Below are 26,812 nucleotides of genomic sequence, written 5' to 3' on the forward strand. Positions count from 1 at the left end.
TCACACATTTTTCATGATAGACTACGACGTCAATGTGATGATAACGAAATTTTGAGATTTTTAAATACCTTGATTGCAAAAAAAGTAGAGCACTGAGGAAAAAACTAACTTCAGATCTGAAATCAGGGCAAGAAATTATGTAATACCAAGTTTTTGATATAAATGCAACAAAAACTTTGTTGACCAGTGTTATTAATACACTAAACAGTTCACACCAACATGGAAAAGGAAAGAGGGATATATACCTCCTGGGTATATACACATAAATACCCAAACAACGAGAGAGAGAGAGGGTAGTAATTGTATTTTACAGAAGCTTTTGTGAAACACTTAAGTTAAACACCTAGAAAATACAGTCGGAAACCTCTGTTCTCACCAACCAAATAAAATAAACATGTTGATTGTTTGATAACTATTTATATTGTAGATAAAAAAAAACAGTTTTCACGAGGACTCGCTTTTAGAAGAAAAGACGAAAAATTTTGTTTATTTGTTCGTTTGTTTTGAATTTTGCCCAAAGCTACTCGAGGGATATGCTAGCCGTCCTTAATTTAGCAGTGTAAGATTAGAAGAAAGGAAACTAGTCATCACCACCCACCGCCAACTCTTGGGCTGCTCTTTTACCAACGAATAATGGGATTGACCGTCACATTATAACGCCCCCCATAGCTGAAAGGACGAGCATGTTTGGTACGACGGGATTCGAACCCGCGACCCTCAGATTACGAGTCGAACGCCTTAACCCACCTGGCCATGCCGGGCCATGGCTCTAAAGAAGGCATACAGTTGTTGATAAATAAATTATTTAAGGTAATTAAAGTATACAGCTGACAACTGAGCTTTTATTTAACGGCACTTTACACATGACATGGAATTATGCAAAAGTTAATCCCAAGTTAATCTGGCAGGTGTTCTAATGGAAACCCATCGCTGTTTACACAATCCTGGCGTCTGCGTGCCACACTTCTGCAAGCCTTCTGACACAAATAAGCCTGTCTATTAATCTATTTAAATGCGTCTATGATTGTACCCAGAGGCGTAGATTTTTTACACCCAATGGGTAGGATGATTTTTGCAACAACTTATGTAGACTGTTCAATTTGCAAGTTGGAAATCTCGGATTACGTGAACCTGAAAGCTGTAAACATGTAATCACAGAGTAATCTTGTTACCACGATACTTGCATGTATACTTAGGCCTACTGACTGATACTTACGAACTATCACTTAGATCGAAAAGCTTAAAAGCACGCCTATATTAAAGATGTACATTTCGGCTACTGAAAAAGCCTACATCTAGGCCTAATTATGTAATTCGATTGGTAAGAACACGAGAATCACAAGAACAAACACAAAATTTGTAGGCCTGTGACGCAATAAAACAATTCAACAGACCAAACTGTAGGGGGGGGGATGATTGTATGCACCATACCCCACACCTAAAATGAAGGGGGGATGTATACCCTCATCTCCCCAGGATCTACGCCCCTGTTTGTACCCTTTCACTTCGTCAACATTTCATGATTTCCTACAGCACACCATTCAATAAGTTCAACATATGCAACTGTGTACCTACTTTTAGGCCACTCTGTATACTGCGAACGTTCGTCTGTCTCTCGTTTACGGCAGCCGCTTCTCGCTCTGCGTTTAAAAAGTTGCGCACGCAGACAAAACTCAACTTTTGAAATTTCAGAACAGGCACGAGTAATCTTGATACCGAATTTCATTTTACAGTAAATTTCTAGGAACTGACATTTCAAAATGTGACGTAATATAAAGAAGTAAAATGTAGATTTACCGTATGTTATTGTTGAGCAGCTCACATATGACTGAAATGTTCAAAAATAAATGTTCGTGCTGAGCAGTATAAGTTGCTTTGGTTCTGAGTGAAACCAAGAGTGGAACACAATTAACCTCATAAAAGTCCGTGAAATAATTTAAGTTCATAGATTAATTTAAACATTTTCAATCACTGGGGACGGGTAACTTTACCTCTAACCAATAAACGCTGAGAGTAACGTTGTTCGTATTATCTAACTTCATAGCTTGATGAAGAATAAAGAGTACCACACAGTCATAGAGATAAAACCAGAACACAAACTACAGGGTGAGAACTGTGAAACGTTCTGTACTGGTAAAACCAGAACAGAAACTACAGGGTGAGAACTGTGAAACGTTCTGTACTGGTAAAACTAGAACACAAACTACAGGGTGAGAACTGTGAAACGTTCTGTACTGGTAAAACTAGAACACAAACTACAGGGTGAGAACTGTGAAACGTTCTGTACTGGTAAAACTAGAACACAAACTACAGGGTGAGAACTGTGAAACGTTCTGTACTGGTAAAACCAGAGCACAAACTACAGGGTGAGAACTGTGAAACGTTCTGTACTGGTAAAACCAGAGCACAAACTACAGGGTGAGAACTGTGAAACGTTCTGTACTGGTAAAACTAGGACGCAAACTACGAAGATCTGTGAAACGATTGTTCTGCTAAAATTAGTTCGTAAACTATAGAGTGTAAGAACTGTATAACACGTTTGGTAGGGATACTAAAATCGTTCAAAGGTATAATATTCAGAGCAATAGTTTTTATTAAAGTATAAAAATTACACTACAATATATATATTTAAATTTATTTTAAAGCCCACTTAGGCGTGCGAGTAATGTAGCTAGGTAAATTAGCTTGAGCTCAATTTGTTTGCTTGAAGTCAAGTACAAAGCAACACTATGGGCTATCTGTGCTTTGTCCACCACTGGTAGCGAAACATGGATTCTAGCGTTGTAAGTCTGCAAACTGTGCCATTAGGGGGACAGCTCGAGCTGAAAGATAAATTTGTATTTGAGTATACGGTTCGTTCACAATATTAAATAAGTATACACTTGCCAGACAAACAAACTGCATAATGTAAGTTTTGATGTTTTCAGCTGAAAGTATAACTAAAAGTTCAATTAAACGTATATCAAAAGGTCCAAGGTTTGAGCCTGCGATATGCTGTTGAAGAGGACCAGCACCTTCAGCTGTTGGTGTGCCATAAAAATGGTCTATTTCCGCTATTCGGTTAAAAATAGCCTAGCAGGTAACGGTGACTGATCAACAGTACTAAATTTCAGTGATGTCAAGAAAACCCACTTGTAGAGAAATATATATGCAAAAACGGCTCGTTTGGGTTGAGAAAATATTTTACATAGAAGAGCGAACAACGTTTCGACCTTCTTCGGTCATCGTCAGGTTCACAAAGAAAGAGGTAACTGACCGGAAGCTGACCACATGTTTGGAAGGGGTTGTGTAACTGAGTGTCGGAATTTAGAGGGCGGTGTTAGATGTTTGAATATATAATTTTATTTATACTAAAATATATATACTAAATAAAGAAACAAACATAAACAAACGCAAAATTAAAGAAGCCTTACTTATACAACAACTTAAACCCAAAATAAACCAATATAAAGGAACGCCTTTATACCTATATTAACAAAATAAATAAAATTATATATTCAAACATCTAACACCGCCATCTACATTCCGACACTCAGTTACACAACCCCTTCCAAACATGTGGTCAGCTTCCGGTCAGTTACCTTTTTCTTTGTGAACCTGACGATGACCGAAGAAGGTCGAAACGTTGTTCGCTCTTCTATGTAAAATATTTTCTCAACCCAAACGAGTCGTTTTTGCATATATAGTACTAAATTTGGGGTCCACATAGGGAGTCCAGCAGATTTGACTCCTTGTAAGGTTAAATAATTTCATACAAAAATTAGGATTAACATCAATATTATTATACAATTTTAAAAATATGAAAAAGTCTTCAGGGTACTTAAGATTGGAGAATGCTTATTGATACGGAGTTGTTGATTTTTTTTTTTGTGTTGTTGTAGATAATCAATGATTCCAGATCAGTATTGGCCTCGCAGATGATGGTAAAATTAAATGTTCTTGATTTGTATATCTTTAAACATGCGGAGACTGTAAGGTTTCCAATGTTTGCAAATTCAAGCGCCACCTAAAAGTATAAACTCACGAACATAAATAAAAAAAAGATAAAAAAAGATGAGTAATCCCGGTGTTTCTTCAACACCCCAACATAGTGAAAAAATTGAACACCAACTAAATGTAGCTAATTTAAATAATCTATATGTGTGGGGTAGGGAGGAGGAGGCTTCAGGTCAGAATAGTTGGGAGGCGCTGGAGTTTCGTCCTCGAATGCCATAGGTGACATTTCGGTTGAAGATTCCAAACAACAATAATAAAACGCAATATCAAACAATGATTTTAAAATAAAACTCTGTAGATGGCGCTGAATATCATCTCTGCGAGCAATGTTGCTGGAACTCTCGTGCGCCCTAATTTTGCATTAGTGATAAGAAACAAAAACTACTGTCTTCATTGACATGCACTCGCACTGTTCAAACAGGCGCACAGACGTTGATTCGTTTTTTGTTTTGTTTTTAATTTTGCAGCATTTAAAACACTTCTAGACATGCACGCGTGTTCGTGTAAAATATCCTTAAGCAACGCGGAGCAAAACGAAAAACTGGGTATCTCATTGCGTTGCAAACACTGTGTAGGACCTGACGTTGACTGTCTAGCAGGTAACTTGTCATGCACCGTGAATCATGAACAACTGTGAAGGGAGGTAGACGTTCAAGCCATATTTTCACCGTTTCCCACGAGCAGCCGGTTGTGTGATAATAGAAGCAGGTGCGAGTTGGACGACGGAAGTTGTGCTTGGAAAGTCGTGACGTCATCGTATTTTGTCGTTTAAACAATAGTCTACCTGTTGCTCGCCGTTATATACTACCAACCCAGCTCGGTGAAGGCTGTTCGCGTATCACCTAGAAGGATTTGTGGTTTAGGCTTTTATACTTGCGTACGGTTCCCGTTCACAGACCACACACTTTGTTTTCGTTTTTCTGAAAGAGTGAAGGCTCATTTCATTAGTAAAAGTGTACCATTACCAGATAGTGCGATAGCAGTGAGAGCCCCACGCGACGTTTCGCCTGCTACTGAACACTCCCCTCGGGGAAAGAGAGGTCCGCCTACAGTAACAATTAAGTTCAGGTAAATATGCAATATCAATCAGATATTTTAAGCGTGATTATCCCTTGTTTTATTTTTTACATTGTTTGTGGTGCAGTCAATAATTTTAATATGATATTAGAAGTGTGCGCATTGTGTGCGCTGGTTTAAACTTGATAGCTAGATTTTTTTTTTCTCTGAAAACTAAAACATGGAATCCATTTATTAAACAAATACTAGCATTAAGCAAATACAGACAGAAAAAAAGGCGCATTTATAAATAGATTAAAAACAAATGGGCAAATATAAGACACTGGCTCTATCTATCTACATAAGACACATAGATAGGCAGGTACAAACAAAAACAGATATAAATTAACGTAAAAAGAAGAAGAAAATAGAAAAAAATGTCTCTATATGTATATAGGCAGATAGATAAATATATATACTATTTGAAGAGTGTTTCTATCCTGTACAGTTTTGTAATTTCTGTATAAACTATATCATTATAACAAAATTCGCATATACAATATATATATGAGTGCATAATGTTTCCGTGCATGTGTTTTGTGTGTCACAGCGTATAGGAGCGGACATAAACCTAACGGATGTACATCTGGGACATCAGGAATGTCTCCAGTCACACTGTCCCCAGGTACACGTTCTTTTATATGAAGTAAACGGTTGCAGACGTGAGGCGTTTCAGCCGCAACTACACTGATATCTCTTCTGTTTCCATACGGATGGAATTAAAACTTGCTTGTAGTGAAAGAAAGGCGCGCTTTCCGTGTTTGTTGTGACATACAACCCATACTAACAGATAATATGCCATGAAAAAGAAACAATTTGTTACAACCTATTCTGTTTAATTACAAACAAACGGAAGAAACAGCCGTCCTTAATTTAGTAGGGTAAGATTAGAGAGAAGGCAAATAGTCATCACCACTCACCGCCAACTCTTGGGCTACTCTTTTACTAAAAAATAGTGGGATTAAACATACATTATAACGCCCCCACGGATGAAAGGGCGAGCATGTTTGGTGTAACGGGAATTCGAACTCGTGACCCTCAGATTACGGGCCAGTACTATTGTTATTCTGATAACCGTACCAAGGTTCCTGATAACTTTTATAGAATAAAAATACGTATACTTTTTTATCTGTCAGTCCTTCCAACAGTCCATTCATTCTTCTCTCTACACTGGTAGGGCCCGGCATGGCCAAGTGGGTTAAGGCGTTCGACTCGTAATCTGAGGGTCGAATGTTCGAATCCAATTCGCACCAAACATGCTCGTTCTTTCAGCCGTGGGGGCGTTATAATGTGACGGTGAATCCCACTATTCGTTGGTAAAAGAGATGGAGGTGGGTAGTGATATCTAGTTTTCTTCCCTCTAGTCTTACACTGCTAAATTAGGGACGGCTAGCGCAGGTAGCACTCGTGTAACTTTTTGCGAAACTCAGAAACAAAAAATTCCTCTTGTAACTATTTTTAAGGTTTAATTTTTATAATCGTTTACACAACATATTAAAGGCTAACGGGTAGGTATCGAATCCTTTTGACAGTGATTTATTGGACAAGGTTTGGTTTGTTTTGAATTTCGCGCAAAACTATCCGAGGGCTATTTGCGCTAGCCGTCCCTAATTTTGTAGTGTAAGACTAGAGAGAAGGCAGATGGTCATCACCACCAACTCTTGAGCTACTCTTTTACCAACGAATGGAGGGATTGACTGTAACATTAAAATGTTCTCACGGCTGAAAGAGCGAGCATGTTTGGTGCGACGGGGATTCGAACCCGCGACCTACGGATTACGAGTTGAGCGCCTTAACTACCTGGCCATGTCGGGCTGATGGACACGGACAAAACACAATTCCTACTCAGTGGAGTTTCTAATAGTTACAACAGTACATATGTCGTGACGTTAGTGTCCATTTCTTCTTTGTTTAATTTAGAGCGAGAAAAAATACTGTTGTTCCATTGTAAAAAAGTTCGCTTCTTAAACAGACAACATGACTAGTGATCTCAGTATGGTACGAAAGCTTGGTGACGTCACACTGTGAGGTCAGATCATTGAGAAATATACGCGCTCAGCTATAACGACCTGGAGTCTTTGTTGTGTGACTTTCAATTGATAGACGTGGTCATTGTCTTTCTGACAATAAGGTTATGCCAGACCATGACTAACAATATTTCTCTCAAACTGAAGAGCCTTGGTGTTGGACAAAAGAATTCATGGATACAGCAGATGTATATTGTTATACACCCTTCGTTACACCCATGTGTTAAACAGAGTCTTCTTCCCGTTCTCCCACCCTCTTCCCATCATCTCTCGTTTATTTCAAGAGTAGAGAGAAGATAACAACCAGTGATTGGTTGTTATCTTTCAGAAAACCCTTTCTTTCGAGTGGAAATTAATTCCCGACAAGAGGGTTGACATGACCTGCAATGACCTACGTGAAACAGGATGGACTCCTGTAATGTCACCTTTGTCTAAGACGAACAAATAAATATCGTCCCTTTTATATAGTACCAAAGTGAAATAGCAGATTTTTGACGGTTCTTTTCACATCGGTGAATAACTCGCTAGACAACGGTGGTTGTGGGGGTGAACACAAATTGAAGGACAAATTTAGAGGGTTTAACCATTCAGTAACAAAGAAAGAAATAACTTTTTCATATTTTTTGAAGACAGAAAAAAAAAAGAACACAAGTTTAAGATTTGGAGAAAACAGATTGAGCTTCAAATATGACATTTATATTTTTCTAACAAGGTGTGGTCCGGCATGACCTGGTCATTAGGGCACCCGACTCGTAAGTTGAGGGTCGCATGTTCGAATCCTCCATCGCACTAAACATGCCCGCCCTTTCAGCTATAGAGTGTTATAATGTGACGGTCAATCCCACTATTGGTTGGTAAAAGGGTAGCCCAAGTGTTGGCGGTGGCAATGATGATTAGCTGCCTTCTCGCTAGATTTACACTGATAAATTAGAAATAGCTAGCGCAGATAGCTCTCGCGTAGCTTTGCGCGAAATAAAAAAAAACACAGGCATAGCAATAATGTGATTGATTAGCTTATGGAACGAGTGACATTAACAATAATGATGGCTGGCGATGGATAGGAGTGTGAAAGTGAAACTGATGACCTCCAGAAGAACCAAGGGTGGGTGAACAAGGTGTTTGATGAGGTCAAATGGTTCGTTTTCTCACCTTATTGTCATGCTTGTTTCTTAAAAGCAAAGTTTGCACAGGGGTTTGTTTATATGTACCTTATGTCTTTTAGCACTGTGAGCCATCAGTCTTACCAACAAACCAACGAGGGTGTGTGGGGGAAATGTAGTTATTCAAATACATAACTTGTTACTTATAAGAACTCATGCCACACTACATCAGATAATAAACTAGACTTGATGTTAACATTTCCCAGTGCATATTTGTCTTGCGTTAGAAAGTTTGTAACTTTTTCTTTTTATGTAAAAATGTGTATGTGTGTGTTTTCTTATAGCAAAGCCACATCGGGCTATCTACTGAGCCCACCGAGGGGAATCGAACCGCTGATTTTAGCGTTGTAAATCCGTAGACTTATCGCTGAACTAGCGGGGGACTTATGTGAAAATAGTTTTCATTATTATTACTGTGTTATTTAATGTCTCCGTATCTCTAAAGAAAATTTGGGTATTTTAAAAGTGTAAGGTCATGCTTTCTTTCATTATTCTATAGAGGTGTGAGGTATTTGAAATGTTATGTAGCGTCGTACATTTGAAACTTAAAGGTTAATGTCCATTGTGTGAAACGTCAGAAGACAGAAACGGGTATTGAGCACTATTTTTAGAACTGTTTTACAATATTTTGGTCATAGTCTGATAAACATGAGTTTCAAGGTACCACAGAAAGTATGAAAGAACTTAGAGTACGCACTAATTTGTTACACATCAAAAACTACACCAGCCTAAAAATGTGCGAGCGTGAACTTAACGTGAACTTAAATGTTAAATCAAATGTCTGTAGTTTATATACTGCGCCCCCCTCTGGTACAGCGGTAAGTCTACGGATTTACAACGCTAAAATCAGGGGTTCGGTTCCCTTCGGTGGGCTTCACAGATAGCCCGATATGGCTTTGATAAAAGAAAACACACACACCCACTCACTCATGTACTGCGTGGCCAGGTGGTTAAGACATACGATTCGTAATCTGAGGGTCGCGGGTTCGAATTGGTGTTATACCAAACATGCTCGCCCTTTCAGCGGTGGGGACGTTTCAATGTGACGATCGTTCCCACTATTTGTTGGTGAAAGAGTAGCCAAAGAGATGGTGGTGGGTGGTAATGACGACTTGCCTTTTGTTTAGTCTTACACTTCTAAATTAGAGGGCTGTCCCAGAAAACCCTTGTGAAGCTTTTCTATATATTCATGTAACTGTAAATATTTACGTGTAATAAAAAAGTTTGTTAATAACCATTAGTAGATTATACAGCTATTGTTTTTTTTTATTTAAAGAGGTAGAACTTGAATCAGCCGCAATATGTATGTGCGTATGTACATATATAATAGGCCCGGCATGGCCAGGTGGGTTAAGGCGTTCGACTCGTAATCTGAGGGTCGTGGGTTCGAATTCACGTCGCATCAAACATGCTAGGCCTTTCAGCTGTGGGGGTGTTATAATGTGACAGTCAATCCTACTAAAAGGGTAGCCCAAGAGTTGGCGGTGGGTGGTGATGACTAGCTGCCTTTCCTCTAGTCTTACAATGCTAGATCAGGGACGACTAGAGCAAATAGCCCTCGTGTAATTTTGCGCGAAATTCATAAACAAATATAAACAAACGTATAAAATAGAAACAAATACAAATTTCAAATAGTGGATACAAATATAAAAACACGTCAACAATCAAGTTAAAGAGTAGTTCTGTTTATGTGTGTATATAATTGAAAATGGTTCATTTTCTGAAAAACAACGTGTGCAGTTTCCTTTGTGTCACGCAAACTGTCCGTACCAGTACAATATAACCTTACACGAGATATGTACACATGCTTAACGCAGTAATTTAGAACAGGTTTGTGGACCTGAACTGTCACTTCCATAAAAGGCAATAAACATTCGCGCACGTATGTACTATTTTTTTCTACCTCCAATATGTCTGGAGTAAAGTTTCTTTGAAGAAACGAAAATAAAATAATGATTGGTTCTGTTTCTCCTATCGCCCATTACCTCCCTCCACCCCCGCTTATATATAAAACGTAGTTCAGAAGCTCAGCTGCCTCGTTATTCATCTGCACACGCAATACACGTCATTGCGGATTGTCATCGTTATTAGGACAACACAAACGTCAGGGATTTTTGATTGGGAAATTACGCCAGGTTATGAAAAGCAAAATGAAAAAGACTGAAATGAAACACGAAGCAGTTTCATAGGACTCTTTCAAATACTTGTTTATTTAATCGTGTAACTGGGTCGTTTGATTACGAAATCATGAAAGAAAAGTTAAATAAACGAGATATTTAACGTAGTACTTCAAATACTGCCTTCGCTGTATTATGCCCTACATGACAGCTGTATATTCTGAACTTATGTTTAACCTGAATATACATATGAAAGTTACAGAATGGACACAGTATTTTCTCCATATTATACACGATATTTTAAGAGTAACAAATTCGCCCACAGTAGAACAGCGGCGTATCTCCGGATTTACAACGCTAAAAACCGGGTTTTGATACCCGTGGTGTACATATCATCGTGTAGCTTCGTGCTTGATTCCAAACAAACAAATGTATTATGCTTTTCACGACGGTTTTGTATCGTTAGTTTGTTTGTTTTCAATTTCGCACAAAGCTACTCGAGGGCTATCTGCTCTACCCGTCCCTAATTTAGTAGTGTAAGACTAGAGGGAAGGCAGCTAGTCATCACCACCCACCGCCAACTTTTGGGCTACTCTTTTACCAACGAATAGTGGGATTGACTGTCACATTATAACGTCCCCACGGCTGGAAGGGCGAGCATGTTTGGTGCGACCGGGGTTCGAACCCACGACCCTCGGATTAGGAGTCGAACGCCTTAACACACTTGGCCATGCCGGGCCCCGGTTTTGTATTATGACATATTGTTTATGCTGAATATATATGTATTAAAGTTACCTCCTGGTAACAGTATTTCCTCTGTATTATATACCGTATTTCAAGACCTACTATCCGTTACATCTCAATTACTTGTGAACAGTTTCAGCGTTACTATAAGATATGAAGTGTGAAATTCCTTTCGAAGTTTCAAAGTGTACATTAAAAAATCGGATTTCATAAATTAGAATTTCTTTAGTTAATATTATAGATATGTGTGATGTAAAAAAGTGTCTTGCTGGGCCACGTGACACGGAAATAATTATTTTCATTCTTATTCCGTACGAAGTCATGCAAACAAAAACAACCCTAATATCTTGAATTAATAATCGTTGATGTTTTTAATCTTCGGTCAAGCATGGAATTAGTATATAAGTAATGATGAGCTTTGAACTCTACAGTCCTCACTATCAAGATTCTTTAGAAGAATCCCAACTTCCACAGTTATAATTTCTGTAGTTGAATCCTTGAAAATAGGCACTTCTGACACCGGTATTTGTTATAATGATACTTAATTTTTGTCTATTCTAAAAATGCGCATGCACTCCATTTCAACGCATGTAAAAAAATGGCGGGTGTAAATATACTTTTAGTATACATTTTGTACAACAACATATTAACAGTTTATTAAAATTCTTAAAATGGTTTAACGTCAGACGTTAGAATAACATTATAAGTTGACAGCCAATGTTCGGCGGATTCCCACTGGGGAAAACATAATAAACAGATTATGAACGTGATAGATTTGTTTTGTTTTTGAATTTCGCACAAAGCTACTCGAGGGCTATCTGTGCTAGCCGTCCCTAATTTTGCAGTGTAAGACTAGAGGGAAGGCAGCTAGTCATCACCATCCACCGCCAACTCTTGGGATACTCTTTTACCAACGAATAGTGGGATTGACCGTCACATTATAACGCACCCACGGCTGAAAAGGCGAGCATGTTTGATGTGATGGGGATTCGAACCCGCGACCCTCAGATTACGAGTCGAACTCCTTAACCCAACTGGTCATGCTGAACCAAAATCGGTTGTAAGTGACGTGGAAACTTGACAACATTAAACTTTTATTTGTTAAAACATAGATGACAAAATTCCAAATACAAATGGAATATAGTGCTATTTAAATATTATTTATTTCTTTAATTTTACAGTTTTCGTTTGTTCAACCCAAGTCATGGTTTTGTTTCATTTATTACACTCAATAAGACCCTTTCAAACTTAATTTGTGAAAGAAATGCATTAGTTGAAATGTTCAAAGGAAAAAAAAAATGCAACCAAACCTTTCAGATGCAACTAATACATACACACTAACATATACAGAGCAGAGTGGTTATAGAATCTATATAATAAACTATAATATAACAGTGTACATGACATCCGTGCAAAATAGTTTCTTCATGCGTGAGAAATTACGGCAAGCGCATTTCACTGTTTTTTAAGAATGCCACCAGAGGTACCACTGTAGGAATTATTATAACAATTTCATTATCGCTTCTATTCAACAACGGTGCTGGATATTACATAGTTGTGGATCTAGCAGGAACTGAGAGTTCGTGACCTCTCATCCTCTTTTTCTATGAACTACCAAAAAAAATCGCCCTTAGATTTGATAAAAAAACCTTTTTTTTTCCAAAATGCTTCATGGTCTGGTGAAGAACGCCCTGTTCCTCCTTATCAAAATTACTGTATCCACCTGTGTTTCAGTACCAAACGTTTCTCGAAGGAACCCAAAATGATTGTTGCAACGATATTTTTCAGTTTAAGAATGGTTGTAGTGGTCATATATGATGAAAGAAATGACCGTCTGGTCCTCATTTGAAATGCTGTTTTCCTAATCCCTAACGAATGCATGCAAAGTGTTTCAACTGCATTATACACGGTTCGCTCTACAGGTCGCCCCATATACTCACATTGACCTCATAACGGCTGTAGTCTGTCTCTTTCTGTCACAATGTATTCAACGGAAACGATCAGCAAAAAAGGAACGCGTTGTGCCAGAGGCAACGGAAATAGAATAATGTTAATGCACTTTGTAACACCATCCGCCCATATAATTACTGGAAGATGTCTTGCCCCTACTAGTTGTTTTGTAAGCTGCGTGGTGGTGTAGCTACACTAATCTGTCCTCTCCAAAATACTCAATTAAACCTTGTCTCCTGATTGGACAGCGATAAATCTGTGAACTTACAATGCCAAAATCCGGACGCAACAGATAATCTAATGTAACTTTACTTTAAAACAAATAAAATTATTAAATCCGTATTTATAAATTCCCTATTTAAATCTGACGAGCTTCTACTTTTAGTTCTAATATAAGATGTAACTCTCTTTGCTACGAAAATAAAACGTAGTTTTGTTTTACAATAATAATCATTTGAACTGTCTAACCCTGAAACCACCATTTATATCGTCCGCTAGGATCTACGTTTGTTTGTTTTGTATTTGAATTTCGCGCAAAGCTACTTGAGAGCTATTTGCGCTAGCCGTCCCTAATTTGGCAACTCTTGAGCTACTCTTTTACCAACGAATAGTGGGATTGACCGTAACATTATAACGCCACCACTACTGAAAGGGCGAGCATGTTTGGTGTGACATGGATTCGAACCCGCGACCCTCGAATTACGAATCGAGTGCCTTAACCACCTGCCCATGCCAGGCCTTGTCTGTTGCAAGGTTCACTTTAAAGAGCTGACCGAAAACTTAAAGGAACGTACCCATTTTTTTCTTAAAATATTCACTGGACACCAGCAGCAATTAGTGTTGTTTACATTTTTATGTATGATGTGTGTGCCTGAACCATCAAAGTCGTGGGTCCAACGGAAATTTTGGTGTGAATATAGTTTAGAAAAACGTGTTTAAAAATTCGATGGATGAGTGATTTTTAGGTTAAAGGAAATAAAAAGTGGAGATAGAGGGAGTGACTGTGTATAAACAGGATGTTTATGGTCTATCACTGCTAAATTAGGGACGGCTGACGGCTAGTGCAGACAGTCCCTCGTATAGCTATGCTCGAAATTGAATACAGAGAAAAACAACTGTTGTTTTGCTGTTTTGACCACCTAGCATCGTTAAGTAATACTAAAGCCATTTCGTTAGGGAATACAAACAATGCTACAACGCGCTAGAAGACGGTGTACCAGCAGTAACAAACGTCGACTGTTATCACAGTGATTCAATACGAGTTACTTCAGTTTCTCGGACTCTGCTTAGAAACGTTTATTATGATTTAAATCAGTAGGCTAGATACCCTGCAGCTTGTCGGAACAGGATATAACGCCTCCTGTGGCCTGTGATGGAGACAACAGAGTTCTGGTGTATATTTTGTAATTTTTTTTTTGGAAAACAAATATCCAAAATCATAATGAAATAAGGTTCTATTCCTTTTAGGTATCAAAACATATAGCTTCCATAGAAGGCCTAGTTACGAAGACATGGGTGAACTGAACAAAGGTCACATAGTATGATAACTTGACAATACTTGAGTGACAACCTAAAATAACAGCGACAACAATATCAGAGAACCCCGAATTCTGAAAGCTCTAACGAATTTTCCAGTAACTTCGTTGTGTGGTTACTACTACTTTGATGGTCTTACTTTGTACGGCCTGGCATGACCAAGCGCGTAAGGCGTGCGACTCGTAATCCGAGGGTCGCGGGTTCGAGCCCGCGTCGCGCTAAACATGCTCGCCCTCCCAGCCGTGGGGGCGTATAATGTGACGGTCAATCCCACTATTCGTTGGTAAAAGAGTAGCCCAAGAGTTGGCGGTGGGTGGTGATGACTAGCTGCCTTCCCTCTAGTCTTACACTGTTAGATTAGGGACGACTAGAGCAGATAGCCCTCGTGTAGCTTTGCGCGAAATTCAAAAAAAGACAAAGGAAGATCTAGCTAAAAGACTGGTGATTCACTTTAGACGAATTGAAAACAACAAAATAACGATAAATAACCACCAGGAAGAAGGTAACTTCGACAACAATTCCGCCGACAACCAAAAAACTACGTTATTGTCTTCAGGTCACCCATATAAAATCTTCGAAATTAGCTTGGTTATCTGGTTGTTTTAGAGAAAACTCATAGTGGGCTATTTGCTATGCCCATCATATTTTAGCGTTATAAGTCCGTACGCTTACCGCTGTTCTACCGGACTATGCTAAACTAGGGATAAAAAATATTTGTAGGATTTGTTCTTATGTAAAGATGGATATTTTGATGGAAATTATAGGGTCAAAGATAAACACAATGTTAATGACTCGTTCAACTTGTCGTGACTGTGAAGAGATAAGTGTCGTTACTAAGCCTACAAGGACTGTGGGTTTGTGTCGAGAATAAAAAAGAGAGCATAGAAACTGGAGGTTGACATTAGATTAGATTGAATTTATTTATTTTTATCTACCAGAAGTTTAGGAGAGAGTATGTAAGTCCGCGTTTCTAAACTCTCAAATATAACATGTTTCAAACATCTTATCTAAGTGGGTGAGCCATACAAAATGTTAGTGAGTTAAAATAGTTAATCGAAGGTGCAAAAAAGAAAAAGAAAAGCTTTGAAGAAAATTGTTTCATCCTCGTGATTATGTGATGTCCGTCCTACCAAGGAAAACGTTCAAATGTTACGTGATGTCCGTCCTACCAAGGAAAACGTTCAAATGTTACGTGATGTCCGTCCTATCAAGGAAAACGTTCAAATGGTGGTTACGTGATGTCCGTCCTACCAAGGAAAACGTTCAAATGGTGGTTACGTGATGTCCGTCCTACCAAGGAAAACGTTCAAATGGTGGTTACGTGATGTCCGTCCTATCAAGGAAAACGTTCAAATGGTGATTACGTGATGTATGTCCTATCAAGGAAAACGTTCAAATGTTACGTGATGTCCGTCCTACCAAGGAAAACGTTCAAATGTTGGTTACGTGATGTCCGTCCTATCAAGGAAAACGTTCAAATGGTGATTACGTGATGTATGTCCTATCAAGGAAAACGTTCAAATGTTACGTGATGTCCGTCCTATCAAGGAAAACGTTCAAATGTTACGTGATGTCCGTTCTACCAAGGAAAACGTTCAAATGTTACGTGATGTCCGTCCTATCAAGGAAAACGTTCAAATGGTGGTTACGTGATGTATGTCCTTCCAAGGAAGGAGTTTAATCGGTGGTTACGTGATGTATGTCCTACCAAGGAAGGAGTTTAAACGGTGGTTACGTAATCTTCACCTTGCTTAGGAAAATAAAAACTACTTTTAGTTTTGAGTTTCTACATATACAGTTTTTTAGTGCAAATGCGTTTGTTTGTTTTTTACTTCTTCTTATTATTTTAGTTATCTTTATTTTATATACACTGGAACATCCGTTTCCTGGCTGACATTTTTTTATTTGAAACACTGAGATCTGTGGGTCTGATGTCGGAATTTTAACTTAAAACAGTATCAAATCAACATGTAGAAACAGCACCAACGATTTTACAAAACAACAGACAACAACGAAACAGTTTTTGGTATTAGTTGAAACATACCACGTCAGGAATAAAAAATTCTTTGAAAATACCTGTGTAATTAGTCTGTATAAAGCATGACCTTCTTTGACCTTTCATAAGCGACTTATGGTGATGTTTACTTTGGGATTACAAATTTTGTGATGGGAAGGTCAAGTCATACTTCGGCTGAGTCACCTTCACATAGTCACGCGTGAGTGATTCAATTTGAATGCATTCTCTGATAGACATTCAAATCGCATCTTACCACATGTCTGTAACACCCAAGTCTCGATAATATTTTACTGTTTCGATCATACACTTCTATAGCATTAATATTATTCAGGTTGTTCTACTAAGGATTTGTTTTTTAATTTATCGTTCCGGTCTCTTTTATCGTTCTAAACATAGCCAAACCCCCAAGGTAATGGGAAAACAAGACGAGCTAAGGAAACTAAACAGTTCTCGGTTATCAACACGAAACCAAAACCAAGTGCTTTCAGAATTCGTAACTTGAGTATTATATTATTTATAAGTAATTCTGCCAATCTCCTTGTTACTACCTATCTAAGCAACAGATTTTCAGATTCGTTTTGATATATCATGCTTAAACTGGTGATGCAATGACCCGGATTAAGTTTAACAAACTTGTTGGAAAAATATGCCGCTTCGAGTACAGACGCCTTTCTTCGTATTTCGTTTAATAAGTGCACCATGGATTACAGCTCCATTAAGTGTTGAAACAGGAGTTCATTTCCCTCTTTCACAACCAGTACCAGCGCTGGGGGCTGGGTGTGAAAAGAATGCACTGCTCTACGATTCCCCGTCACCAGGGGCTCCAAAAAGTTTCATTTTTTGTACCTTTACCGTATCATGTAGAATTTTTGTTTTGATAAATTCTGTACTTTATTTTTTCAATATATATTTGTTTGGATCCGAAGCTACGACCCTCGGATTACGAGTCGAGTGCCTTAACCACCTGGCCATGCCGGGCCCAATTCCAAGAAGGAAACAAAATAAACAGACTCAAACACACTTATAGGTGTCTTACCATATCATAGCTATGTTACCAAAAACATCATAAAGATTTGGAAAAAAGCATACAAAATACACAAAATAAAGATCAAAGTTGCTTTTATTCAGACACAGAGCACTAAAATTAAAGGGCGTGTATATTAGATTTGTTGTGATAACTTCAAGGCAGAAGTATCTACAAGTATCGATAACACTTATATAGATGAAACGGGAAGTAACATGATCATAAGAATCAAAGAACATTACAATCTCTCATCATATACTTACGAACACAGTTCAACTAATCAATATTCAGTTAACATCAACAACTTTAATAAGATATTATGTAATGAGAACAGCATTAATAGAAGAAAAATAAAAGAAATATTAGTTATTCGTCAACTAAAACCTAATTTAAAATCAAAATACAGGTGTCGCCCTATATGTTTTATAAATTAAAACAAAATACTAGCGCAGTATTTCTGTACTATTTCACACGACAGACGATAGTTACTCAATGATAGCTTCATATTGGTCGAAACGTTGCGATTAATTTAAATAAAAATTCAAATAAACAACTCACTTAAAAATTATATCTCTGGGCTTTTCTTAAAGCATGTAGTGAATTTATTCTTTCCAAACAAGTGTCAAATTTATGAGAAGTCTAAAAACAGACACGTGCTGCTGAAGAGTATATATTATTTTTTAACGCTACAAAAATCAGTTTCTAAATTTAAGATTTTTATTTTACTTTTTTGTTGTTAGACGGCCTCCTCCTCCACGAACAAGCACCGCTGAACTTTTAACTTAAGTTAAAAAAAGAAGTAAATAGAATATTAATGTACTTTTATGTGTATACATATATATATCAGTAATTTACGTTTTACGAGGAAACAAATGGTTCAACAGATACAATATATTTTTAGTCAGTTGTTCTACAATTTCTTTCCATATAAAAATCATTTCAGCCAGAAGTAACATTTCAGAAAAAGATGTTAAATAACAGAGACATTGATGTATATTCCATTAAAACAGGTATAAAAAAACACCAGTTTCATCTCATGTTCACTGAGACGAAACACTTCTTTACGACTGTAAACTTATTGTCATTGTTCTTAGAGGGAAGAACGGATAGTACTTGAATTGTTTATAACTGACGTTCCATAGTGAACGGTTGAGGAAATATTCTATCCTCCCTAACAATGGGTAGATAGCACAGAATGATAATACTATGAAAGTAGACGCTTTGTGTCGGCATTTCTGTACTAAACAAAAATGGTTGAAATTGTAATTTAACATTCTCGCTGGGCCTACTGAGTTATGTATATATATATTGCTCATGGGAGAAATTGGACATAATGTTTATTTTGGTTTCGTTTCAATTTCTACACAAGGGCAATCTGCGCTAGCCGTCCCAAATTTAGCAGTGTAAGACTAGAAGGAAGGCAGCTAGTCATCACCACCCACCACCACCTTTTAGGCTACTCTTTTACCAATGACTAGTGGGATTCACCGTCACACTATAACACTCCCACTGCTGAAAGGGCGAACATGGTTGGTGTGATGGGGATTCGAACCCGCGACCGTCGGATTTCAAGTCGAGTGTCTTAACCACCTGTCCATGCCAGGCCTGAAGAAGTTTAAAGGCGAATCGAAGTTTCTAGTTGAATAAACAATGTTTTTCCCCTTATAAAAAGATAGAGAGAGAAAGAAGAAGCAAAATTGGGGATAAATATCAGAGATAAAGTGGGCACTGCATAAAATACCATCTCCAACTGTCTACTTATTAAAGACATAATTACTTAAAACGAAAATCTCTCTAACATTGAAATGATTTGTTTTAGATTGTGGTTGTTTTTCCTCGGCTCATGGTACCAAAGCAAGAGGCAAAAAAGATAACATTCCGTCAGGTTCTCTGATACAGACGAACAAGATTAAAACCAGTGCAGGCACACATCCGGTTCTCGTAAAATCGTGTTCCATAATTTGAGGCTATTGGTTTGGAAACAAGGACAAACCTACACAATGGGCTATCTGAACTCTGCCCATCACAGGTATCGGAACAAGGTTTCTAGTTGTGTGAGTACGCTGACATACCGCTGTGCCAAGGTTTCTAGTTGTGTGAGTACGCTGACATATCGCTGTGCCACTGAGGGGCAATTTATGGCTGTGAGTATAATACCACTATTCGGTTAGTCGAAGAGTTTAAGGTTGGCACTGTAGACTAGGTTTCTTTTCTCTTTAGTCTGACTCGGCATGGTCAAGCGTGTTAAGGCGTGCGACTCGTCGTAATCTGAGGGTCGCGGGTTCGCATCCCTGTCGGGCCAAACATGCTCGCCCTTTCAGCCGTGGGGGCGTCAATCCCACTATTCGTTGGTAAAAGAGTAGCCCAAGAGTTGGCGGTGGGTGGTGATGACTAGCTGCTTTCCCTCTAGTCTTACACTGCAAAATTAGGTACGGCTAGCACAGATAACCCTCGAATAACTTTTTGCGAAGTTCAAAAAACAAACAAAAACAAACAAATCTTACATTGCTATATTAGGGACGGCTAGCGCAGATAGCCCTCGTGTAGCTTTGCGCAAAATTAAAAAAAACAAACAAACAAATTTTCTTGTCTAAAATTCAAAAGTCGTAACAGAAAACGCTTAGCGATGGTACCAAAAACTAACTAGCAATTGTATATCCATCCATCCAAAAAAAAAGAATGTTAATGTTTGGTTAAAGAAAGCAGCCAAACAAGCACCAACTGAAATAAAGGTACATATAGAATGAATATATACCTTGTAGTTAAGTTAATAAATATTTCTTTTTGTCACCATTATCAACTTTTTTTTCATCTAGGTGGTCCAGCTCTCTTAAGGGCATCAATGATTGAGAGATATTTTTGGGATTACGGTCGAAAATATCGCTAACAGCGAGGGCACCGGAATGATAAATCAATACATTCTGTTTTGCGATTCGTCTTTTTTAGTGAAATTAAATACTTCTATATAATACTTATGAAATTACATACTCCTATATAATACTTAGTATAAATTAACTACACTTTATTTATTTATTTTAGTTCTAAACAATGGACATAGCTTGTTTTACCTGAAATTATTGATAAAGATTTATCGATAAAACATACAACTTTGCGAACTTCATTTTGTTTTCTGAGGGGGGTCCAGTTTGCTGATATCTATTGATAACACTTCCAAAGCACAGTGTTTTCGTTCGTTTGTTCTTGGTTCTAAGAGTATGAATTTTTCCAAAGTTCAACCTCTTAGAATTTATCACAAACAATGAATGTAACCCATGTTATTAGTTGTGTTATGAGGAACTTAATGATAAACTTAGTTTTCTGTTTAAGCCTATCCACCTTTTTCTTTTTTATCTCATCTGTAAATAATAGATGACGTTTTATTACTATTTAGTTTTCCTGTACTTATCTGACAGCTAGTTGATAAAATTTGCACTTGGAGACAAACACAAGAGCTTAAAAATGCAGTTGAACGTTTCTGTCACTATAATAAGCCATGTTAAAATGATCAGGCTAACAACCAAGAGAGACACGTTCGATCTCATGTAAGCCTAACACGAAACTAGTTTTTAACAATTCGAAAATTTTTGGTGTAACATATATCAATATTTATTAATATATATAAATAGTTTATGTATCTATGTATATGATCTTGATTATTACGACAGAGGGTTGAGAATCTGCCATACAATGTGTTATGTGCGTTAAATATTAATAAGGATTAAAAGAACTGATTAGAATAATATCACCCACAGCGAAAATATTAATTATTTCGATAAATACTATTACTTTATTGACTATTAAATTATTTTTCCTACGTATATCACATCAGTATTTCTTATAAATAACAGAGTTCAGCACTATATTTGCTTACTTTAGGTTTTTCCCAGCGAGAATTAGTTGAATTTCAAATCTGTTAAGCCTTCTTTATATGAACATAACTTTTAAGACACAAATTCTTGTGCTCCTAATAAGTTTTTACTGAAAGTTATTTACATTGTGGTTCGTATACGCTTTATTACAGTATATCTGCAGGCTCGCTGCTCTAGAAACCATGTTTCGATTCCCCTGGTGGGCAACGCACAGATACCCCTTAGTGTAGCTCTGTGCTTAATAAGAAATAACAACAGGAGCCTAAATATTTGTAGTGGTAGAATGTTATGTTTTTACTCTGTTCAATTTCATGTTACAATAAATAAAGGCAAAATGATATAAAACGTTTAGCGTATATTACATAATTTCGAAATGGATGTTTTAATTCAGAAACTTACAAAAATTCAGTGTGTTAGATACTGTATAGAATATAGAGGGTACTGCACTAATTGCAAATGCTCATTGTGTGATGCTACATAAATAATTGAAACTGTAACACAGTGCAGAAGGCGCTTTACGTCCAATGTGTGTGTGGTTTTATATAGAGGGCGCTATACTCGTTTCAAGAGAAATTTTATTTTTATCGCATAGCATTTGGTATTTATGTATCTCTGTGTTTGAAGAAGTTATAGTAATAGATACTTTAAGTGTTTATTTTATATGAGTGTACATGTATGTATTTATAGCTATACCACGATGTCTCAAGTTGATCCAGCGTTCCGCAATATTCCAAAGAATTCCACGTTTTTCATTATCTGGAGGATAGAGGTATGAATATGCTTGAATTATATCTTCTAGAAACCACTTACAAAAAATAAAAAAATAACGATTTAAAACGTTTAAATATTTGTTTTTATAAGTTAACTTGCATAATGGAACTGTTAACCAGTTATTCAAAATGTGTTTTTACGCTTCAAACATACATATGTTCTTCTGTTGTAAGCCTAAAATTCCCATGTTGATAGAAACAGTGGCAAAAGTTAGCAGTTCACTTAACGTATTTGTGTAATATAAAGACTCACTATAACTAACTGTACGTTTAATGTAAGAACTGGATGTGTAATGTAAGGAGTGACTTGGTCTATTAGATATTTATTGTAACAACTGACTGTGTTCTACTAAATGAGTGCTGTAAGAACTGATTATGATAAAGTAGATGTGTAATATAAGATCTGATTACATTAAAGTGAATGTGTAATGTAAGAACTGACTATGATCTATTGGACAGTAATGTAAGAACTGATTATGGTAAAGACAATGTGCAATATTAGAACTAACTTTGGTCTACTGGATGTGTAATATAAGAACTGATTATGTTAAAGTGAATGCGTAATGCAAGAACTGAATGTGGTCAACTGGATGTGTACTGTTAGAGCTAAATGTGGTCTACTGGATGTGTACTGTTAGAGCTGACTGTGGTCTGCTGGATGTGTACTGTTACAGTTGATTGTGGTCTACTGGATGTGTACTGTTAGAGTTGAATGTGGTCAACTGGATGTGTACTGTTAGAGCTGAATATGGTCTACTGGATGTGTACTGTTAGAGCTGACTGTGGTCTGCTGGATGTGTACTGTTACAGTTGATTGTGGTCTACTGGATGTGTATTGTTAGAGTTGAATGTACTTTATTGAATAATTGTAAAAAGAAAAGAAGAGTTAATTCACTTAAGAATAGTTTTGTATACGAACTGAAATTAAGAAGAAAAAGAGAGAGAAAGAATTAATTTTTGTTTTTGGTAATTTGTTTTTAAAAAAAAACGTTAACATAAGTACCAGTATAGCTGGACCACCAGAGTGACGAGTTTAATCACATGAAACGACTGAGGAACATTCTGTTAAAGTATGACAGAGATTTGGTTTTAATAAGATTGTTTTAATCTTTAGTGTTTTAAACTTAATTTTGTCTAGTGTATTAGTAAGAATGTAGTTAACGTGTGTGTATATGTATATTCTCGTACAAGTACGTTTCATTCTGTTTGGGGCACAACTGTAAGGTATCTACACTTTCATGCTGGTAGTTTTTAGCTCACGACAGTTAGTAGCTCAAACTTTTGACATGCAAAAGCCTCCACAAATTATTCCGCTTATCTACATAAAAATGCAAAGCCGTTACCTCATTGGACATTATCATAAAATACCCACGCTCCGCTGCAAAAATATCAGGTTTCCTCATGATTCACAGAGGTCTCAATGTACCAGTCAAGCGTCTCCATTATTATAATTACCTCTATTCCTACTTTGTTCTTTTAGTTGATTTGTCTGTTGCCATTTCCCGAACTTAACTCAATTCATCTCTTTTTAAAAACAAATCGTTTTAATTTAGATGCTCAGAGTCAATTCCATTCATTCTCCCAGTCCTTCAATAGTCTTCTCTGAATTGCATTTTTCTTCCTGTTGTTTGTTGCCATTTCGGCCCGGCATGGCCAGATGGTTAAGGCACTCGACTCGTAATCTGAGGGTCACAGGTTCGAATCTCTGTCACACAAAAAATGCTGGCCCTTTCAGCCGTAGGGGCGTTATAATGTGACGGTGAATCCCACTATTCGTTGATAAAATAGTAGCCCAAGAGTTGGCGGTGGGTGGTGATGACTAGCTTCCTTCCCTTACACTGCAAAATTATGATGGCTAGCGCAGATAGCCCTCGTGTAGCTTTGCGTGAACTTCAAAATCAAACAGACGTTTGTTGCCATTTCCTAAATTTAGTTCAGTTATCTTTTTTTTTTTTAATTTTCAGGTACGTATTTTGCTTCCCAGGTTTGTGGTTAAATTATTTACATGCGAAAAAATCCTTTAATTGTTTTGTTTGATGTCATTTCCCGAACTTTACCTATTTATACCTTCTATAGCATTCTGAGGGTCTGTTCCATGGGTACTTGGTGGTCTTGACTTCTTTGCCTTGGAATGGCAAAGAAAAATTTGACTCATACTCTTGGAACATCGTTCATTTTTTCTAAAACATGTTCTTTTTTCCTAATATTTGTCCAATTTTGGCAGATGTTTTGACAGTTTTTCACAAGTATTTGCCATAAAACTTCCACAAACTGTTTAGTCAGTGAGTGAGAATCAGAAAAAAAAACAAAAAAACTTTTCTATAGACCTTCAGGGAGATAAATGACGGAGCTTAATGGCTATATCGCAAAAAATGGTCAAAATTTGTTTTTGTCGAATCTAAAAAATAATCCTCAGAATCCCTGTAGTAAGCGTGAAATGTTTCAGGTTCTTTCATTTTGGACTTATGGCAGTCTTACACGTAGGCTTTTTTATTATAATAAATGAACTCATAATTACGTAACATTCAATTGTTTTACTTTGTTTTTGTTCATATTTGTTATTCATAAAATGCCGAGACAGTTGTCTATTTTACAAATGAAAAGGACATTGAGCAAGGAACAAATTCGAAGTTTATGCACATTGCTCTTGAGTACAGCTGCAATTACACGCACGATTACCTCAATATTACCAAATAACTAAAAATAAAATCACGTTCATTGCTATCTAGCTTGTCGTAGACGGCGGGAGTTGTATTCACTCAAGCGAACATATTTCTGTTCCTTAAACTGTAGGCGACAGTTTGCTCTTCTTCACATGCAAAATTATATAATTTTTTTTTACGATTAGCTGGCCAAAAAGTAAAATAAAATGTACACACGAATCAAAGCTCGTAGATAAAGTTGGATAAAGTTTCTAATTTCTAAAGACACACGTACACAGATAATATATATATTTGTATACAGGGTAGACGAAGTATAGTTTCTTATTTAATGCGGCTTATTTCTAACATAATTCAGATAAAAAAAAACGAAACGGCAAGGAATATCTATATTAAGAAGTACAAAACGTCTATAGAAATAATTATAGAGGCTTAAAAATTGTAAGTGACAATTAGAAAAAAACTATATAATACTTTTCTATAGACCTTTAGGAAGATGAATGACGTAGCTTAATGGCTATAGGGCAAAAAAATGGCCAGAATTGAATTAGGCCTATCTAGATGAAAAACTATATAATTACAGTAAGTCTGTAGTCGTTTGTTGTTTTTTTAATTGGAAACGTTGGATTTACTCATGTTGACTAGCGTTCCTCATGTGACTGGTTTGTTAAAAAATCTGTGAGACGAATCGAACATAATTCGGAAGCAACTGCTCAGTAGTGTAGGCTTGAGGTTTTGAAGCACTTAGACATGCCAGTAAAATTTCAGGTATAGGATAAAGAGAAGCTGTTTTTTTTTTTTGGTAAACATTTAGCATTTTATTAAGACTGGTATTTTTTTAGTTTACCTTTCATTATAGGCTTCAGAGTTGATCGAATTTATTTGTTGATATAGAACTGAGTTACTCTTTCTTAGAGACTTTAGTCATGAGGAGTCCGCCATCTTGAAAAACATCTAGGCACATATTATATATATAATAGCTTGTTTTGTATCATTCAATGAAATAGAAAATTCTTATAGACACTATAACATTTGATTTTATTTGTTTTAATGATCATTTGATTGAAGATGTAAATCAATTTTAGTTTGTTTTTTTATTTATTGGGCCCTTCCCCCCCAATTGGAAAACTTGGCTGCGCCACCGCTTCAAATTTGATTAGATTTATTCGTTGTTAGAGACTTTATATTTCACTGAGTTTATTTGTTATTGGAAGCTATATTTGATTGAGTTTACGTGAAATAGAAATAACAAGATCCAATAATTTATCTCCCTACACAAAATTATATTATTTTTGCGCGCTTTGACTAGCTGCTAGATTTTTAACGTACATGATGACCTTTTTACTTGTTGACAATTAACCAAATATGGACAAAACCAAAATCTTAGAGAGTGATACCACGTGCTACCCAGGACGTCACGTGTAAGATGAAAGAAAACTTTGTCCGTGTGATTACTTATCGTTATATTCAAATAACTCTACTCATTTTTTTTGCTAACTATGTTTCTTTTTATTGATAAATATTTTGATTTTATAAAAACCTTTTGAATAAATTTGTATTGTTAAAGAAAATTAGATCAGTCTACGATTTCATTATTTCAGAAAATGGAATTAGTCCTTCTTTCCCAAGAACATTACAGCACTTTCTACACAGGAGACTCTTACATCGTCGCTTGTGTAAGTAAATCACTGTATAATGTACAATATGTTGTAGTTAAAAATTTTAAATGTTTAGAAACTATCACCTGGCGGCAATTTAGTAAAACATTGAATTGGTCTGACGAGCTCTGGTATTGGATAAACGAACTTGGATGTAGCAAATATTGTGTAGTTACCATACTGTTAGTCTGTCTTCTTTACTTTCAATCACAAATTGTTTGACCAAGC

General features: G+C 36.8%; 1 protein-coding gene across 2 annotated transcripts in view; it reads left to right on the top strand.

Moving 5' to 3' along the window:
* The first annotated feature begins 4,548 nt into the window (after positions 1 to 4,548).
* The window catches only part of LOC143228962 (villin-1-like), a 66,959-nt gene continuing 44,695 nt past the window's right edge, over positions 4,549 to 26,812 (top strand). The window contains exons 1-4 of one of the 2 annotated variants that reach the window (XM_076460498.1): positions 4,929 to 5,064; positions 18,368 to 18,426; positions 22,184 to 22,265; positions 26,528 to 26,602. In XM_076460498.1, the coding sequence (XP_076316613.1) occupies positions 22,194 to 22,265; positions 26,528 to 26,602 (147 nt within the window). In that variant the 5' untranslated portion in view covers positions 4,929 to 5,064; positions 18,368 to 18,426; positions 22,184 to 22,193. Of the gene's footprint in view, positions 5,065 to 18,367; positions 18,427 to 22,183; positions 22,266 to 26,527; positions 26,603 to 26,812 lie in introns of both variants that reach the window. The other variant, XM_076460497.1, reaches the window with a different exon arrangement.

Source organism: Tachypleus tridentatus, chromosome 10, assembly GCF_004210375.1.
Source record: "Tachypleus tridentatus isolate NWPU-2018 chromosome 10, ASM421037v1, whole genome shotgun sequence".
NCBI classification, from domain to species: domain Eukaryota; kingdom Metazoa; phylum Arthropoda; class Merostomata; order Xiphosura; family Limulidae; genus Tachypleus; species Tachypleus tridentatus.